The 19,962-nt window shown below is 38.0% G+C and overlaps 1 protein-coding gene across 18 annotated transcripts in view; it reads left to right on the plus strand.

The window, feature by feature from the left end:
* Positions 1-19,962, plus strand: part of rbfox1 (RNA binding fox-1 homolog 1) — a 330,856-nt gene that overhangs the window by 270,079 nt on the left and 40,815 nt on the right. For all 18 annotated transcript variants that reach the window (XR_012359261.1, XR_008641739.2, XM_073857354.1 and 15 more), the window contains 2 exons: positions 873-1,115; positions 17,758-17,901. Coding sequence is in view for 16 of the 18 variants with exons in the window: in XM_073857354.1 (XP_073713455.1) it covers positions 873-1,115; positions 17,758-17,901 (387 nt within the window). In the remaining 2 variants the exon portion in view is untranslated. The remainder of the gene's footprint in view (positions 1-872; positions 1,116-17,757; positions 17,902-19,962) is intronic.

Consider the following 19,962-nt stretch of genomic DNA (forward strand, 5'->3'; position numbering starts at 1 on the left):
GATAATCTGGGTTCTGGGAGGTGGATGAATTGATCCTGATCAAATAAGAAAGCTGTTCTTGAGATAAAGGTCTGATGCGTGTTGTGTACCGAATGCATTTGTCCGTGGGTGTGCTTGTTCATTTGTTGCTGGTCCGGTGCATGCTAACACTGTAATTTAATTGGCCCAGCTGTCTTGGTGAACTTGAGTCTAAAGCTGAGCATTTACTTTGCTAATGGCCTTAACACAGGGCATGACTGATGCACGATGTACCGTCTTGTATGTGCGGAGCTCATATTGTACAGCTTCCTTTACGCCAGTGCTTCTCAAACACGGTCAAGTGGCGAACCAGTGACACCTTAAAGCAACACTATGTAGTTTCCATGTAAAAATGACTTACAGCTCCCCCATGTGGTTGAAAAGCGCAACAGTGCCTGGTATCAGACACTCTTCTGCAGGCAGGGGGATGGGGCGGGGCTGTGTTTCCTACCCTCCACTGCCACTTTCAGAGTGTGCTTGTAGCAGCTAGGAGGCTGCTCAGGTTGGAGCAACAGTACAATTTGTCCAGTTAAAAGTCCAGTGTTCTATCACTGAAATAATTTTACAGACATTATTTAAAGGTAAAATTTATTTGGGAAAAACACCAAATTTAGGTTACTTATAACCAACACATCATAAATTGCTAACCGATCATTTTATCATTTACCAACACGCCAAGACCAGTGTTGTGTTTTGGCCCATTTTTGTTTAATATTAGTATTGCATCAAGATTTTATTTATTTTGTTATTTTTTTATTACTTAGCCAATTGGCATACCAATTATTCACTGACTACCACACCTTAAGCACCTCTGCTTTCAGTACCACTAACATGTCGCCGTTTGCTTTTTTCAGGGTAATCAGGACGCCCCAGCACCCCCAGAAACCATGGCCCAGCCTTTCCCATCTGCACAGTTCGCTCCCCCCCAGAACGGCATTCCTGCTGAGTACACGGCGTCCCACCCCCACCAAACTCCAGACTACCCGGGTCAGACCCCTGTGGCAGAGCACACGCTGAACATGTATACCTCTGCGCAGACGCACAGCGAGCCCAGCGGGCCAGACACCAGCGTACAGGCAGTATCCGGCACAGCCACAGTAAGCACACTTCTCTCTCTCTTCCTCTCTCTCTCTCTCTCTCTTCATCTCTGACTCTCCTTGATGGCATTGCTCGTCACGGTTCAGGTTTTTGGGATTGTGTGGTGGATTGAGGTGCCCTGCGTGATCTGCCCTTTAGAGACATCAGTGCTACAGCCCGCCTTTATATTTCATACGTTTTACGGCATCTCCATGAATAATTGACCGTTTTTGTGTTATTTCAGCAACTCGGAGTACAAAGTGTTCCCACAGATTTAAGGTTGGTGTGCTCGGTTGGTCCGTTATGGCTTTTGAAATAATTTCATAGGGGTTTCTATTTTGTAACAGAGGGATTCTGTGTAATTCTGCATACTGTAGTAACTGAAGCTGCTGTGAAATTTGGTTTAATAAATGGATACTTTACCCAATAATAACCATTGTTTACTTATCTTCATGCCGATCCAAACCGATCGTATGATGTTATTTTTACTGTGGAACAAAACTGTTTTTGAAGAATCATTGCAGAAATCTTTTTATATAAACAAACACAGTTTGTGGTGACAATGTTTGTCACGCTGCAAAAATAGCCACAATAAACCACAAAAGTAGTCCATAAGACTCATATTCTATATGTTTAGGGTTATGTTAGAAAGTAGGGGTGTCCTCGACTAAGGATTTACATATTCGAATCAGAATTGTCGAATCTTTCTATAGTCGACCGATAGTCGAATCATCTATGTGTGTGTGCATGGGTTGGGAGGGGACCAGACCAGGTACAAATCGGTAACTTTTATTTTCAAAACTTTTTAACTTTTAAAGTGACCAAAACTGTCTTTCAGTTGATGAACGAAGACAAAACTGATGATGCATTTAAAATCTAAGGCAACATAAACATTTGTTTAATCATTCCTCATAACATTTTAAAGCCACGATCTGCAGAACATCACACAAAAAAAAACATTTTGATAACTAAACCTAAAAAATAACAAATGTGATCCTGCCTTGGAAACCTCGCCTACAATTCTGCTATTTTATTTAATTTGGAGATTTAGCGCATCAAAGCAGTCATGACCAAAAAGACATGACATGTAATTTGTGATTGTTACTGTAAATGATAAAAACTAAGCTTTATATACAATTCATTAAACGTTAATTTATAACAAGAAAAATACTGAAATTAATGATTTTACAGACACTAAGCTTTATTATTTATAGCAAAGAAATATCTGCTTGCTTACTTTGACTTTGATCATCTCTATTCAGAGAAACACCTAATGATTCTTATATTATTTATTTCAGGAATCTCTTTTTTATCATTTGAAAGCGAACACAGACTATAATATTGAATCACAAGAAAGACAGTCATGTCAGGCATAAATATAGGTTCAGTGCAGATATTTTCCGTTTCATTACTGAAATTTAAAGAAACGGCTTACCTGTTTTGTAGTTTAACTTTTGACAAGATAACCACTCTGTTTTAAATACATTTTAAAACTTATACCTGTCAAAAACATTCGTTTTAATGTTTAGTTTGATGAACTCCTAAATATGAGACGCAGAGCACCTAGCCCGTTCGGCTAAATTGCAAGCACAAGCATGGCCAACACGCAATAGCGCAAGATCGAAAAGCAATCCAAAATTTACGGACTTAAATTAGATCCGAATTCATGTTTATAATAAATAAATAAAAATTAATAAAATAAGGTCAGAAGTTACAAGGTGCAGAACAAATATGTGCAAAATGCCTGAAGTGCACGGAAACAAAACACAAGCCAAATAGTTAAATCAGATAACCCAGAGTGATTTATAAATGAAATAAAATAAAGAAATTATTAAAAGAATGAAAGTATAGAACGCTTTATCGGACGCACGTGCGGTGACGCAATACGTGTCTGGTCCGACCTTCACTTCCGGTTTCAGTTTTTTAATGGTCTGACTATTTGCTAAACTGAACTCTTGAACAAATACCTCTTCGATAATAACAAATGTTTTGGTTTCCTAGGCAACCTACGTGTTGTTTTTTTGCTTGTTATATAAATAAACTACGTTTAAAGTACTTTGTTGTATTTATTCTTAGCGGAGTTTACCGGAAGTTACGTGTTGACCACGGACGTCGCTTGTTTATGTTGTTAACGCTGAAACCGTCTATAGCCAGAATTGCCAGCTTTGTCTTTTAAATGTAGAAACAAAGAGGCAATGGTTTATTAAACCTCTTATGGACATGTAGCCCTGTCACAGTGATTTGTTGGATTTATTAACGCATTTTAAAAATATTTATTGAAAGCTGCTACTTCACATATTATTTGCAGCATTATATGCTGTATATTAATATATTGGGAGAAAGCTGTTATATGTGAAATCAGATAATGTGCACCCATATACGGCCAAAATTGAATGATCCTCATTTCATAACACATCTGCGACGATTCGACTGTGAGATTGGTAGTCGAATCCGGCTTCTCCTATCGATGCATCGAATCTTCGACTTTTCGGGGTCACCCCTATTAGAAACAGAATGAAATGTATTATTTAGAAATCTTCCTCACACCAAGCAAATCTATTGCTGATGATAAAAAGCATTGGTTCGTGTGTGTGTGTTTTCTGCAGCACCATTAAATGTTCAGATTATCAGTGAATAAGAACTTACATTTAGTTTTTTGCTCACACAAAGCTTCTGTACGATTTTAGAAAGCTCATAAATCAAACGGTCTAGTTTTATGATACTTTTACAGTGCTTTATTTTCTGTGCTTTTGGGAGCTTAACAGATGTGGCCACTGTGTAAAATATGACAGAATTTTCACATGGGGTCTTTCAAAACTCTCTGAAAGCGCAAAGAGCTCCCATGCTTTATTTTTAAGAGACAATATCCCTTAATACCTGACAGTTAGACTGTTTGCTGGACAGGTATAAATGTTTAAAGAGTTTCCCTTGTTTTATTTTGTGGGAAATAGTTTTGAGTTTTTGTGCAGATGGTGGCTAGATTTTCTTTGCTTGCTCTACCTTACTCTTCACATTTCTTTTTTAGTGCCAGAGCTAAAGGGAGCAAAACCACATCTGGAAAAGCCATTATTTTCTCCCCTGCTTCTCTCTGACTCCATCTTTCTATATCTCTTTCCCTGAATTCCCTCACTTTCCGAGCGCGTGTTATGGAGAAAAAACTAAACTTTACAGACGTCCAAAGCTATGATCTCATCTGGCTGCTGCTGTTTTTAGATCCAAGTCATTCCTCACAAGTGATACTTCATCTGCAAGCAAAATAGGCCTAGACACTGATACAGTATATCCCCCGTTTGGATGTTTTCTTGGATGTTGTTTTCTTTGTGTTGGTGATAACCAATCAGATCCTTCACAGGAAGGTTTATCATACCAGCAAAGAGAAGCAACTATTACTGAATAGTTGCTTCTCTTTGCTGGTATGATTGTGTGCAGTCAATTCCTGTGATCATTGTTGGTACTGAGTGATAAAACAAAAAACAATTACAGTTTTTTTTATCTGTAGGGGGAGTGTGGAACAAACTACTGTAACACGGGGTTAATTGTAACACGGCTACTTTACATATTTATAAAGGGGCAAGCAATCTGTGATTTTGGTCTTACTGTCAGAAGATGATCTTTTGAAAATTTGTGAAAAGTTTTGATATGTTTTCATTAAGATTTTGAACAAAGAGTGTTTTAGAGGCATGGAAGTGAATTTCTGTGGATGAATGTGTGGATATCTATCTATTATAGACAAATATATAAACAATATCCACCTTTAGTATATATAGAAAGAATTTAACTTGTTTAAACAAAGTTTCTAGCAAACCCTCTGTTTGGGGTAAGTTGTAACGTTTGCACTCCTGTCACTTTCGGTGTAACTGTACGATAACAGTAGGTCCCACAGACAAACTTTAAGTGTTCATTTGATACAGAGATGTGTGTGTTGATTGTGTAAAAAAAATTAATCTAATAATTTTTTTAATAATAGAGCTAAAGCTAAAAAGAGTTATTTGTGCCCTGCTCTCCCCTACACTGCCATTTAAAAGTTTTGAAACAATTACTCTTTTTTTCATAATAGTAAACTCATCAAAACTATAAAATGACGCACATGTAACTATGGCAAGTATGTGAATTAAAGCATCCAATTTTTTCTTTTTTTTTGCTAAATCGTACTCATCAAATATTATCAAGCAGCTTGTTGAGATCTCACATGGTTATAAAAAATTGTCAAAATATGTATCCCAGGTGTCAGTGGGGCAGCACCCTTTAAAAATTGTATAAATGTGTACAAATAAGTATGCATTTGGTAAATTGGTACCAATATATACCTTTGAGGTATTCATATGAACTCTTTAGGTCCAAAGCTGTACATTTTGAAAGGGTACCGCCCCATTGACAGCTGGGGTACATATTTTGACATTTTTTTCTGAATGTGCACATTGGGAAGCTTGAATGAATTTCCAGCTATTATGGGCTCTTGGTCCAAGTCATTCATGTCAAAAATATGTTAAAATTGTAATTTTCTAATGAAAGAAATTGATTGGCACAATTAGATTTTTGTTTACAAAAGTAATTTCAAACTTTTTAATGCATGTTCATATTAAAATATTTTTAAGATGATGAGAAACATTTCAGTCACGTGTTTTAAAACTTTTGAACGGTGTTAGGTTATATGTATTTGCTTTGACTTGGCTTAAAGAGATATTTAATAATTGAAGAACTCAGATGCAAAACGCTCTAAGTGCGTCTGATATGTTTTCATGTAAATTAGCATAAGACTTCCAACAAACCGGTATTTCTGAATGTCCTGAGGCCAGAAATAAGCGGATTTGAAGCAAAAGTATTTGCTGAACATATTTGACCCGCGCTGGTAAAATGAGTCGGAATGTGCACTGTCGAATTTTCAGCTAGAGGCAAAAGAAAGTATAAATGTCGATTTTGGTCGAAATTGAGGTTTTCATAAAATAAGTACATTTAAACCCTCATCTACCGATCCCAATGCTCTAAATAGTCATTAAACATCTAAAATGATTTTTATTTGAAAATTTTCTGAGAGGTGTACCATCCTGAATGCTTCATCTAGTACAAAGATGCGTGACCATCCACGTGCGCATGACATTTTTGTTTTGGTTTTAAAATATGTAGGAATTGTAAAATAAGTGCATGACTTGCTTGATGTTAAAAGAGTTATTAAGAGTGACAAGACTTGAAAACGGCTACCTTGCGCTGACTGACAGATCTGAAGCATGCACAGACACACATACACAGACACGCAAGCATGTGACCCCGAGTAATACACACATACACAGAATTCACACAGATGTAATCTGTTATGTATTAAGTTAATGTTTGGTTAACTGTTGGGGAAAATATATTTTGTGTAACATTATATTAGATCCTTGCCTTACAGTACATCTTAAAGGATTAGTCAATTTTCTTAAAAGAAAAATCCAGATAATTTACTCACCACCATGTCATCCAAAATGTTGATGTCTTTCTTTGTTCAGTCGAGAAGAAATTATGTTTTTTTGAGGAAAACATTGCAGGATTTTTCTCATTTTGGTGGACTTTGATGGAACCCAACACTTAACACTTAACTCAACACTTAACAGATTTTTTAGCGGAGTTTCAAAGGACTCAAAACGATCCCAAACGAGGCATAAGGGTCTTATCTAGCGAAACGATTGTCATTTTTGGCTACAAAAATCTTTTAAACCACAACTTCTCGTCTCTCTCCAGTCCTGTGAAGTGCCAGCGCGACCTCACGTAATTGCGTAGTGACGTAGAAAGGTCACGTATTACATATATGAAACACACATTTGCGGACCATTTTAAACAATAAACTGACTCAAAGACATTAATTAGTATCATTCCACATACAACAACGTCGGAACGGTCCTTTTTCTCAACACTTGTAAACACTGGGGCGTAGTTTCACATACGTCATCCGTGACCTCTTGACGTGATAACGTATTGTGTGAGGTTGCGCTGGCGCGTTACAGGACCGAAGATAGACGAGAAGTTGTGGTTTAAAAGTGCATATTTTTTATTTTTCTACAATCGTTTTGCTATATAAGACCCATATGCCTCGTTTGGAATCGTTTAGAGTCTTTTAAAATTCTGTTTAAAAAAAATTAAGTGTTGTGTTAAGTGTTTGGGTCCATTAAAGTCCATTAAAATGAGAAAAATCCTGGAATGTTTCCTCAAAAAACATAACTTCTTCTTGACTGAACAAAGAAAGACATCAACATTTTGGATGACATGGTGGTGAGTAAATTATCTGGATTTTTCTTTTAAGAAAATGGACTAATCCTTTAAAGCTGTCTGTCTCAATGTCAATCAAACAATAAAAGAAAGAAAAAAGTTGAATATAATATTTTTTTTTCTTATATTGTTTTTGACTTTGTGTGCCAAATCTATTAGTTTTATTAGTATTTTAAGGTGTATGGATGTGGTTATTTTGCTTTTGAAAATCTTTAACTCGATTTTTCTCAACATTGACTTTACTGACTCTGTCAACTTCAAACAGGTGTAGCTCTGTCATTTGTTCTAAGATTCAACGAATCATACACCGTTTCAAGTTTTTCAATAGAAAATGTCAAAATATAACAACTCATTTTTGAAAATTTGCTAATTCAGACTCAGTTTGCCAGCACTGGTCACATATAATATGAGCTGAGAGCATTCAGTTAACATCATTATCTCATTTTCGACGGAGGTGGCTTTTTAGCTGCTTTTCCATCCTCAATTATATTTATTTTGTGATGAGTCAAATGAATCATCGTGTCAGACTTTGAATTAATTCTGTAAAAAATTTTACATCAACATTTATGCATTTATCCAAAGCAGCAACATACCATGCATTCAAGGTATACATTTCATCACATGTGTTTCCTAAGAATCAAACACAGAAACAGCTTGAAATGATTCATGAAAATGAAAGAACTTAAGTAATAATGTTAAAAAATCTCATACTTAAAGAAAGGATTGTAAAACTATTCTATAGGCGCGCCCGTCTGAAACCTAATGGGCAAATAAAAAGCGCATTAAAACACTGCAGTAATGTTACACAAAATGATATATTGCCAGGGAAATCATTGCATATATATTGTGAATATCCAATACATCAGCCAGACATGCTCTGCGTGTGTGTGAGCTCATCTCCTTTCTGACACTGTTTGACTAATCTGTGTAGATGTCAGCACAGTGTGTCGGCTCGCCGCTCTGACTCTTGTCTCGCTTCATTGACCCTCCTCCCCCCCATGTGATCCCAAGAGAGAAGATTCTGGCATAGCCATCCTCATCTAGGCCTGTCTCTCCTTAGGGGAAAGCTGATGATGGCACACGAGGACTGGGCCGTCTGGCTGGCACGCTTACAAGAGGGTAGACGCCACACCGAGCGCCCCCTCCACGACCCCTCTGGTGTGGCTTTAGGAGTGTAGAGATGGTTGTGGGCTCGTGCATAATAGTAAAGGCTCAGGCATCTGCTGTGTCCTGGTAGTGTTGCTATGCTGAAAATAGCTTGTTTTAAAAATGGCATCTGAGGGACGGTTATCTGATTGCTGGGCTGTCATGGTTTTAATTTTTGGCGAGGAGCGCAGGAAACCCCCTCTTTTGTACCTTTAAGCTGTTGTGCAGTTATATGTAGGAACGTCTTAGCAAAATGAGCTTGCAACTTTTTTGTGCTCCGTTGTGAGCAAACCAATTTATTCTTTTTTCACAATTGCCTGATTTTTATTTTTGTTCCTGTGCAACAACGCTGCAAAACGTGTGCGTGTGTTATAATAAACAACCATTAATGAATCCTTCGTTAGCAAAAAAAAGCTTAACTGGAAGCCTTTTTTGTATTTGTTGTTGTTTTTTTCTCCATGTTGGAGTCTTTTGCCAGTGAGAAGAATGCGGCACAGATGGCACGCTATGTAAACTGTCAGGCGTATGCATGCTATACACACGCGCACACACACACATACTGTACAGTCGCACACACAAGATTTATTTATTTATTTATTTACCTGGCACAGAGCCCAGAATTGTTTGAGAAAGGAACGCAAAATATCCCTCTACTTTTAGCTAGGTTAAGTATCTAGCTGGGTTTGTGGTCCTGGCAACGGTCCCGAGTTTTTCCGAAAGGCAATATCAAATATTCAGCATGTAAATGTAGTAGGCTAGCGCACCTTTCTTTGTGCTTATTTCGAAAGCATAATTAAACAAAAAGTCCTCGATGGATCAATGGTGGGTGAGGAAATTATTCCACATTCCCCCGCACTGAGAAAATTCCTCGGAAAATATTTTACTGGCACTTTACGCTTCGAATCCTCGCAGTGCTTTGTGAGGTTATCTTTCTCTGTCCAGTTCTGCCATATGTGTGTCTGTGTGGGCTTTTACACTCCAGCGGCTGTGCTTGTGTGTGTGCGCGTGTGTGTTTGTGTGTGTGTTCAGAGCACACACCAACAGCCCTGTCGCTGTTTGCCGTTTAGCACTCAGTGTGAGATCAATGAATGGTAAACACTCACAACTCCGTGAGTCCCCAATCAGTAATTGAGTAGGTCTCTCAGGCTGATCTGCTGTCCTTCCTCACCTTCTGTCCTTATCTCTCTATCTTCCCTTCACCTTTTCTCCCTACAGGGAGGAACACAATCTCCCGATCCCTTTGCTTTCCAACGCTCTTTATCTCTTTTAAGAAATGCCCTCCGAGGACTTCTGTGGCTGCTTTGGAATCAATCGCGGTTCGTTGTGATTAGAGGTGTCGTATCGCGTAGGCCGCGCAGTTAATCGGAAAAATAATCATGATTTCGATTATAGCTTCTGTGATCAACCAATGGTGAAAAGTGACGATTAGAGCATTTCATTTTAGGTCGTGCCATGAAAATGCTGCATTAAAGCAACACTAAAGAGTTTTTTACCTTAAAATAACGTTTGCAAAAAAGCTTCCACTCGAAACAGGGTGAACGGCACTTTCACATTCTTTGCAGCCCTCTATTGGCCAAAACCGCACTAAAGAAGTTTCCGTCAGGTCACGGTCCTGTAGTTCAAGTAAAAACTACAAAAACTTGCTTTACGGCAGACCTACTATCCAATCAGAGCCAGCTTTGCTGCAGTAGCCTAAATTATTTACGACAGTGGTAATGGACAATTCCGCTTTCAACCCGTAGGGGGAGCAAAGAGCAAAAACTTTTTAGTGTTGCTTTAAAAAATAATCCCATTCCAACGTCTATTGACCATTAAGGTGTTGAGTAATATAGAGGCCTGTTATTAGATCTTAATGAGAGTGGGTTAGGCAGTCTCATGATACGTTTCACACAATTTTATTAGGAATTATGTAACCGAGCATTGTTAGCAGGGCAAAAGGTCATGGATTCGACCCCATATAACACACATAATAGAAAAAAATTGCACAGTAAGCTGCATTGGATAAAAGTGTCTGGAAAATGCATAAATGTAAATCTAATGGATCATCAAAATACCACACCAGATTTTACTACAGTAGCATTTTAATGGGATTTATATTAATTGAAAATTGCAATCTCAATAGTCAATAAATCTGAAGTATGTCATAACTCTCTATATAGTCAAAACATTGTTGGTGATCTTAATTATGAAGTACACAACGGCTGATGGCATTTCAGTGCGCACTGTATGGAGTGCTTCCAAATGGGGGGGGTGTGATCGGAGTGTAAAATGTGGCTCACTCCTCGCCGAAAGTTTCTCTGGCGGCCCAGAGGGACACCAGCGGACCCTATTTTAGTCCGACAGATTTATTCCCCTCCCGTCTCATCCCATCACCCGGCGATCAGTCACCGTGGCCTGGTTCCCCACGGCATCTAGACAGGGCGAATCGATTAATTGATTTCGGAATCAATTAATTGAGCCATTAAGGCAGCCATATGCACAGAGCATGAAATGAGATCTTTAAGATGGCACATATGGTCACCGGGTGCATCGCGCCTCAACTTAAAGATCGGCTGCATTCCTTTCCATTCTTTTATTGAAAGAGCAGTAAATGGGAAAAACATATTTCCAATTATAACACCCCAGTTGTCTCTTCTGCAGGGACCGCTTGCCTCGCGACGCCATTAAACCGATCCTCCCGCAATAGGGAAAGTGCAATTTTGTTAAAGCAATAAAGACGGCACATCTTGTCAGTTTTACATTGGATGGTTTACTACGCTGCTTTAGCGTTTTATCTTCCGTTCCTCTTTGTTCTCTGCCTTGAGGAGTGGGTGTTCTCTTGTTTATGACTTGTAATAACACAAGACAGATATTTTTCTCTTCCACTTCTGAGCCTTTCATGTATTGAAAAACTACTATTTTTCAAGCGCCGTCTTGTGTTTTTGTGTTTTTTAAAGCTCATTTCAGTCGGCCGGGTATATCGTGCCGCCTGTACAAACATTATGATGACACGATCTTCATATTTACGGTCCCAGCAAGCCGTTCTTTATTCTTTGCTTTTTGAATTTTTCTGTTGTTGTTGTTTTTTCACAGTCGCCCTGAGCAGTGCCCGATTTAAATAACAATGCCACAAACACACATGCTTTCCGTCCGTTCCATTGCCAGTATTTCCAGTGAAGCTTGCTTTAAAAGTCCTCAGCATCTGTAATGTCAGAGACGCAGTGGTTACACTGGGACTCGCTCACTCTTTTGTTCCAGACAATATGATTTCCAGCGCGGTTGAAGCATGACAGGACAGCTGCAGCAGGCAGAAAGTTAAAAAAATATCTTTGGGCATAACTGTAGGCTGACGGCTCCCTTTTCTAAAATGGTATGTGTGCTGTAAATTCAAACAGCTATCTTAAATTACACACGTTTGCTGACTTTACTTTTACTGACTTAACCGACTGGCTTTTTTTACTGTTCTAACCAGACTGGCTTTTATCATAAAGTTGTCGGTAATTTAAAGGGACAGTAAGTAGGGTTTTAAATGTTTTATTAATCAAAATCAATGTCTTAATTTATAAATATGTTCCTATAAATATAAATATGTCCTCCTTGGTGTCAACTGACCTCTGCCAGTGATTTGACTTTTCTTTGTAAGCTTAGATTTTTTTCTCTTTACTTACATTGAATGGGTAAGTCCAAGGAGGCTTCCATGTCGTTCCGCGGTATTGATAAACTATAATAGCAGAGCGGGACAAAAAGCACTAGCCTACCAATGCGTTTCCACAACGCATTTTTTTTTCAGAACACGTGAACCAGCTGAAATGGTCAAGGAGATCAGTGAGTACATAATGACTACCATAGTTGCAACATGCATTTGGAAAAAGCGAGGCGCTAGAGAGCACTAGTAGTTTGAATGTAAAATACAATTTTACCACTAGATGGGGGTTAATCCTACTTATTGTCCCTTTTAAGGATCAAAAGGTCCTTATCTCAACATATAGTCCAGTGTTATATATATTTTTCCAGCTGATTACCAAAAAATATCTTTAATGTTTTCAACTACTTGTAAATTATGAGAATATTTCCATTCTAAACAGTGACACGAGGCAGTGCAGTCGCCTGTCAATGACGTTAATATACACGTTACACTTTGTTACCGCCTTTACTGACGTAGAACCACATGACAACAGTGTTGTGGACAAATGTGGAAGTAATAGCGTCTGTCGGGCCACTCGCTTGTTTATGAACACTTAATTCTGTGCTGTGTAAACTCATCATCTTATTGGACTAATACTGTAACATCTATGACTAACAATTGTGTTTGAACATTACTGTACATGAAACCTTACATAATGAAGTAAAATGATGTCATCAAATGCAAGATTTATTAAACTTGATTACTTTACCTCATCCGTTAACATGATTTCTCGTTTCCGTCTGATTGATGGCCATCAGCGATTGAGTTAAAGACAACAAATCCCATCATTCCACACTGCTTCACAGCGACATTAATCTACATCATTGTTATTGTTTTGATTGTGCGCCCTCTAGCGGCACGGATTATATAAATTGCATCTTTAAAGGGGACAGAGAATGAAAAAACATTTTTGCCTTGTCTTTGTTGAATAATGGTAGTCTACCCGCATGCACAAACATACAAAAAGTTCTAGACATGCTAAACATCTCAGTCTCATAGAAATTCCTCTTTTAGAAATGTCAGCCAGAAAACAGCCCAATCTGAAAAACTGATGCTTATGACATCACAGGCATCTGCCCCCCAACTTTAAAATAATTGACTACATTTTTAGAGTGGCAGCAAAGTCAGCCAATCAGTAATGAGATTGCAAGTTAAGCAAGTAGGGGGAGCCAAATAGGTGCAAAACCACTTGTTTAAAATCCCCCTCCCTAATAGAGCTATCTGAGAGAGGTTTTTAGGAAGCTTCTAAGGCATTACAGACCCAAACAAAAACATTTTTGTGTACATGTCACATCACAGAACAAGGATAAATACCCCGTTCAATCATTCTATGTCACCTTTAAATGTCTATGATCCAACTTCTTTGGCTGTAAATGACCTAAATTAAGATTTGAAGTATTAATGGGACCTAGCTCAATTTCATCTATTATAAAACTGAGGCTGTGGGAATACCCATAAACCCTTGCACTTGAATAATTTAATTACTAATGCTTGGTCAGAGCATGGTCGCATGAAAAAAAAATTAAAAATTAATGTAGGTGTAATCTGTTTTGACAAATGTTGTTTTGTAGGCATGTTAGGTCACAGTCAGGGTGGCAAGCAAGGGGCGTTGCTAGACATAAAGCTGTACTGGGGCAATGGGGCATGTGCCCACCCTACGTTTTTTCTAACACTTTTTCTTAAAATCCTGATGCGTGCAGAAGTGTACAACACAATGCTTGCTTAACCCACCATTCATTCACTGCAACAAGTACTAGGTAAACATATTCATTTTTACAGGTTCTCAGCCATATAGTTACTGCCAACTGTTTATAAAATTGTGAATTAGATATTAATTACAATCTGAAAGACTGATTTAATGCTATCATATACAATAAAAGACAGTAGCCTACAGAACACAAATGTTTTGTTTTAGCAACAATGCAATTTTATAGACTTGACAGAGGTTTTCATGAAACTTTATCATCTGATATCTAAAACTGACCTGATTAGTTTGTTTGACCTACCTGACCTCCATCAAACTCATCGGGCCCTATTTTAACGATCTAAGCGCATTGTCTAAAGCGCACAGCGCAACGTGTAAATGGGTGTGTCCGAATCCACTTTTGCTAATTTAACGACGGGAAAAATGGTTTTTGCGCCGAGCGCATGGTCGAAAAGGGTTGGTCCTATTGTAATGGGAGTATTTTGGGCGTAACGTGCAGTAAACCAATGAAAGTCTCAGCTCTCATCCCCTTTAAAAGCAAGTTGCGCTGGCGTTATGTCTAATCCCTATTTAGATGACGGACTTTGTAAACTGAAAAACTAAGCGGAGGAACAAGATCCCCAGTTTAAGATTAATGTTAAATAATTATGTTGTTTTCACTTGTATTGAAATTGTTATTTTTTTATTAAAACCTTTAAAACCTGTTTTCTTTTAGTCATTGAAGTAAAAAAAAAACAGGCTTGTAATTGCTTTAAATGTATGGCTATCCAATATCATCAAAAAATAATTGACAAGTATGTAAGATAAGGTTTGTACTCTAAAAATACTTTATTTGTAACAAACAGGAGATAAAGATTTACAAACGGCTCTCTGCGCGTTTCAGCACTTTGGACAGCGTTTTTTTAGCAAAGAGTTTTTTTTAAGCATTACTTAAAAATGTTTCTCATCTCACCATATCCGCAGGTACAGAGTCATCATATACAATAAATCCGTGAGGTAGCATTTAAAAAAACATTTAAAAACAGATGCATTTGTTTAAAGCAAAGCATTTATTTACTTACCAGGCTGCAGGTGAAGCAGCTCTTTGCGCCTTCTAACGTCTCATAATTAGTCCTCATTTATGTCCAAGAGACTCAATAATAATCTTTTACATTCAATCCTTTAATCTTTCATATGTAAAAGCATTTTTGTGCTGCTGCGCATTCATGTACTTTGTGATAAGCAAACCCGTGTTGTCCTCCCATTAGGCGCATATTACTAATGCGCTCTTTAAATAACAAAAAACATATTACGCCATTGACTTTAGACTTTAGACCAGGTTTTTGTTGGTCAATGGCGTAGTCTATTTTAGTTGCCTCAAAATAGCAACGCGCCAACAATGCGCCTGAACACACCTCGTTTTTAGACCAGAACGCCCATGGGCGCAAAAGGGGGCGCAAATTCATTTGCTATTTAAACAACGCGGCGCTAAACGTGAAAATTAGGGTGGAAACTAGCGAAAGACACTTGCGTCGCGCATTGCGCTGCATTGCGCCGGGTGTAAGAGAGAGCCCATCATCTTTTCTTTCTGCTTCCCTTTTCCTGCTTCACACTAAAACTCAGATGTCGAAATACAGGAGCTATATTGATCTAGTCAAAATAAGATTGTCAATATTATTTAGAAACTCACTTTAGTTTTGTTAAGTTTTATAAATGACAGGGTATATTATACACCGGAATGATTACATAAGATAAGTGATTCATATTCAGAATGTTGTCCTAGATGTACTGTAAAACAGAAGTTGGTACATTATTGCATATGTTTTGGACTTGTTTGGAACTTGAAACCTATTGGAGAAATATAATACAGACTATTGACAAAATTGCTAATGTTAAACTTTCATTTGATCCGAGATTTGTGATTTTGGGGGATGAATCTGTACTCCATCTTGTTCAAAGGAAGAACTTGCGTTTTGTTAAGATGGCTCTGATAGCAGCAAAGAAATATATAGCAATTCAATGGAAATTGGAGAAAACACCCAGTCATACTGTATGGCTTAAAGAACTGTCATCTTATGTTCCTGTTGAAAAAATTATGTTTAATCTGAAAAGAAAATCATCAATGTTCAACAAAATTTTGGCAAATTTATTGAATATATGAATAATCTAGATGTTACATCGATTGGAAATGCAGATGTGATAAATGTACATTTATGCATCTTAAGGTCTTGTCATAATGTCCATATAAGTGTTCTGTCTATTGTGGGGTTGGAAAGGGGTGGGAGGTTGATTAGAAAACTTTTTGTATACTGGATTGAAGCTGTAAGTTATTCTTGTAAAAATAATAAATGTATTCATAAAACAGTTTCATAAATGAATAACTAACAATTAAAGTAAATTTTTAAAATGTAAACTTAGATTTAATACTGATATAAAAGTAAAAGGGGTCTAGCGATGCCCCTAATAGCAAGTGTGTTCTCTGATGAGCATAAACCATGTTTCTCTCCAAACAAATGCAAATATTATTTACTGTATGTAACCCAGCTCAAATCATTTTTCTACATAAAATCATTGTACATGACAAACTTTATACCAGGTGTCTCCTGGTGATCTACTGTCCTGCTGATTTCAGTTCCAACCCAGATCCAACACACCTGCCTGTAATTATCAAGCAACCCTGAACACCTTGATTAGCTGCTTCAGCTGTGTTTGATTGGGGTCGGAGATAAAACCTGCAGGATGGGGACAGGTTTGGACTGGAGAGTCATGCTGTATACAGTATATCATATCATATATCATATTTATACATATACTGTATAAATATGCAAAAATACAGGTTTATGTGAACAAACAGTATTCCTGCGGAGTGCAGTCACAATTAGATACAACTGTTTTGCATGCTTTTTAAGTTAAGTCAAACATTTGATTTTAGAGTAAACGAAATCCACCAGTAAACGAAATAAACATACAAAGCATGTGCTCTTCACACTCTTTACACACTCACAAACACACATACATCGGCACACAAACCGCGCACACTGAAGAAACAGAAAGCGGAGCCTCCCACTGCGATACTCTCTCTAGCTTAGTCATACAAATACAGTCAGACATAAATGACCACACATCCACACTCAGGGCCAGTTCTCCTCCTCTCTCAGGCAGAAGTCCAGACTAAGAGGCACAAAGACACAGGAGCAGCCAGCAGTCACGCGTGGCCAGAGAGCCGGAGCAAGCATGATATAGTGAGCTAGCATTGTCTCACCCACACCTCACAAGGCCACCAGCCCCCATACACGATGCATGACCAACTACTTTCTTTTCAACTACGCCCCCAAACGCGTACTTGCGTGCATGTGCGCTCAACATATGTTTTTCATATCTTCCTGGGAAAGAGAGGAGAGAACAGGTGCTGAAAGTTTTCGCAGGCTATATTGTTAAAACAATGTAGGTTTGGCCACCCGGGAGCGCCTGGAGGTTCAGGCACACAAAACTTGACTGTACTGACGTGGACAAAGATAGCTGTTTAACCCAACTATACTGTATATTTTGCTTGACTTGGGCAGGGCGTAAATGATTTTTCTAGCCAATAACCTGAGCCGTGAATGCTGCCGATAAATTACATCATAACAATGCTGATTGAAGACACAATATGTGCATAGTCCTAAGCCTTATACTAAGATGTGATGTGACATCGTATATGGGCAATTTCATGCTTATATGCATTCATGGTTTATAAAATGCATGACTATTTTTAAATAGTTGTCAGTGGAGAAAGGTGATGATCATAGTAAATTTGTCTCCAGATGTTGCAACTATAGCATCTACCAGCAGGGTAGATCTGACCATGTGAACCATCCATTCTGAAGCGTAGCTTTGTTCTTGGACAAAATCTTAACTTTCCTTCCCTTCCTCTTTCTTTTCACAGCAGACAGACGATTCAGCACAGACAGACAGCCAACAGCAAACACAGATATGTGAAATCACAGAAAACAAATCGCAACCCAAGAGGCTCCACGTCTCCAACATCCCCTTCAGGTTCAGAGATCCAGACCTCAGGCAAATGTTTGGCGTAAGTACTCACGCTCACTCTCTGTCTTTATTTTCTAGCATGCAACAGACAGTAGCCTCGCCAGCACAGTAGCCGGAGTATGAGACATGCTGTTTTATAATGCTTAGTTAGATGCTACAATCTGGTTTAATTTTTGTTTGGGTTGTGCACTATACTGTAAGCGCAGTTATATCAGGCTTCCAAACTCTATACATTAAAGATCACATGAAATCAATCTGGTAAATGAGTGTTTAATATTACTGTTGGCTGTTTTGTTAAAGGGACACTCCACTTTTTTGGGAATGTGCTCGTTTTCCAGCTCCCCTATAGTTGAACATTTGATTTTTACCGTTTACCATTCAGCTGATCTCTGGGTCTGGCGGTCCCACTTTTAGCATAGCTTAGCATAATCCATTGAATCTGATTAGACCATTTAGCATCGCGTTCCAAAATATCCAAAGAGTTTTGATATTCTTCTTATTTAAAACTTGACTCTTCTCTAGTTACATCGTGTACTAACACCGACGGAAAATTTAAAATTTGCGATTTTCTAGGCCGATATGGCTAGGAACTATACTCTCATTCTGGCATAATAATCAAGGACTTTGCTGCCGTAAAGTGCTGGAAAATAGTCCTCTGCTATTGAAAGTTACCAAGGGGACTGTTTCAGGTCTTAGGACACGATGTAACTACAGAAGAGTCAAGTTTTAAATAGGAAAAATTTAAAGAAAAATGCTAATGCTAAATGGTCTAATCAGATTTAATGGATTATGCTAAAATATGCTAAAAGTGTCAGACCCGGAGATCAGCTGAATGGATTCCAAAACGGTAAAAAATAAAATGTTTAATTCTAGAGTAGCTGGAAATGAGCATATTTTTTTTAAAAGTGTAGTGTCCCTTTAAATGTGACCCTGTATGTGAAATCCAGGCAAAAAAAAAATGTATATATATATATATATATATATATATATATATATATATATATATATATATATATATATATATATATATATATATATATATACACATATATATACATATACATATACATATATACATATATATATATATATATATATACAACCCCAAAGCAGAGGAGGTTGGGACACAGTGGAGATTGTGAGTGGAGGAGGAATGGAGTAATTTGCAAATCTCATAAGCTTATGTTTTGTTCACAGTAGAATGTAGATAGCATGTCAGGTGTTGAAGGTGGGATGTTTTGAAATGTCATGCCAAATATTGGCACATTTTGGATCTCATGGGAGCTGCACATTCCAAAAAAAGTTGGGACAGGCAGCAACAAGGGGCCAGAAAACCTCAATGTACATACAAGGAACAGCTGAAAGACCAATTTGCAACTTATTAGGTCAATTGGCAACATGTTTGGGTATAAAAAGAGCCTCTCAGAGTGTCAGCGTCTCTCAGAGGTCAAGATGGGCAGAGAATCACAAATTCCCCCAATGCTGCGGGGAAAAATAGTTTTCTGAGTTTCTCAGAGAAAAAATGCAATGAGATTGAAGTTATCATCATCTACAGTGCATAATATCATCCAAAGATTCAGAGAATCTGGAACAATCTCTGTGCGTAAGGTTCAAGACCGGAAAACTATACCGGATGCCTGTGATCTTCGGGCCCTAAGACAGCACTGCATCACATACAGGAATGCTACTGTAATGGAAATCATAACATGGGCTCAGGAATACTTCCAGAAAACATTGTCAGTGAACACAATCCACCTTGTCATTCGCTGTTGCCAGCTAAAACTCTGTAGGTCAAAAAAGAAGCCATATCTAAATATGATCCAGAAGCACAGGCGTTTTCCCTGGGCAAGACTCATTTAAAAGGGACTTTGGTAAAGTGGAAAACTGTTCTGTGGTCCAACGAATCAAAATTTGAAGTTCTTTTTAGAAAACTGGGACGCCATTTCATCCGGACTAAAGAGGACAAGGACAACCCAAGTTGTTATTAGCGCTCATTTCAGAAACCTGCATCTCTGATGGTATGGGGTTGCATGAGTGCGTGTGGCATGGGCAGCTTACACATCTGGAAAGGCACCATCAATGCTGAAAGGTTTATACATAT

This window comes from Misgurnus anguillicaudatus, chromosome 19, assembly GCF_027580225.2.
Source record: "Misgurnus anguillicaudatus chromosome 19, ASM2758022v2, whole genome shotgun sequence".
Classification (NCBI taxonomy): domain Eukaryota; kingdom Metazoa; phylum Chordata; class Actinopteri; order Cypriniformes; family Cobitidae; genus Misgurnus; species Misgurnus anguillicaudatus.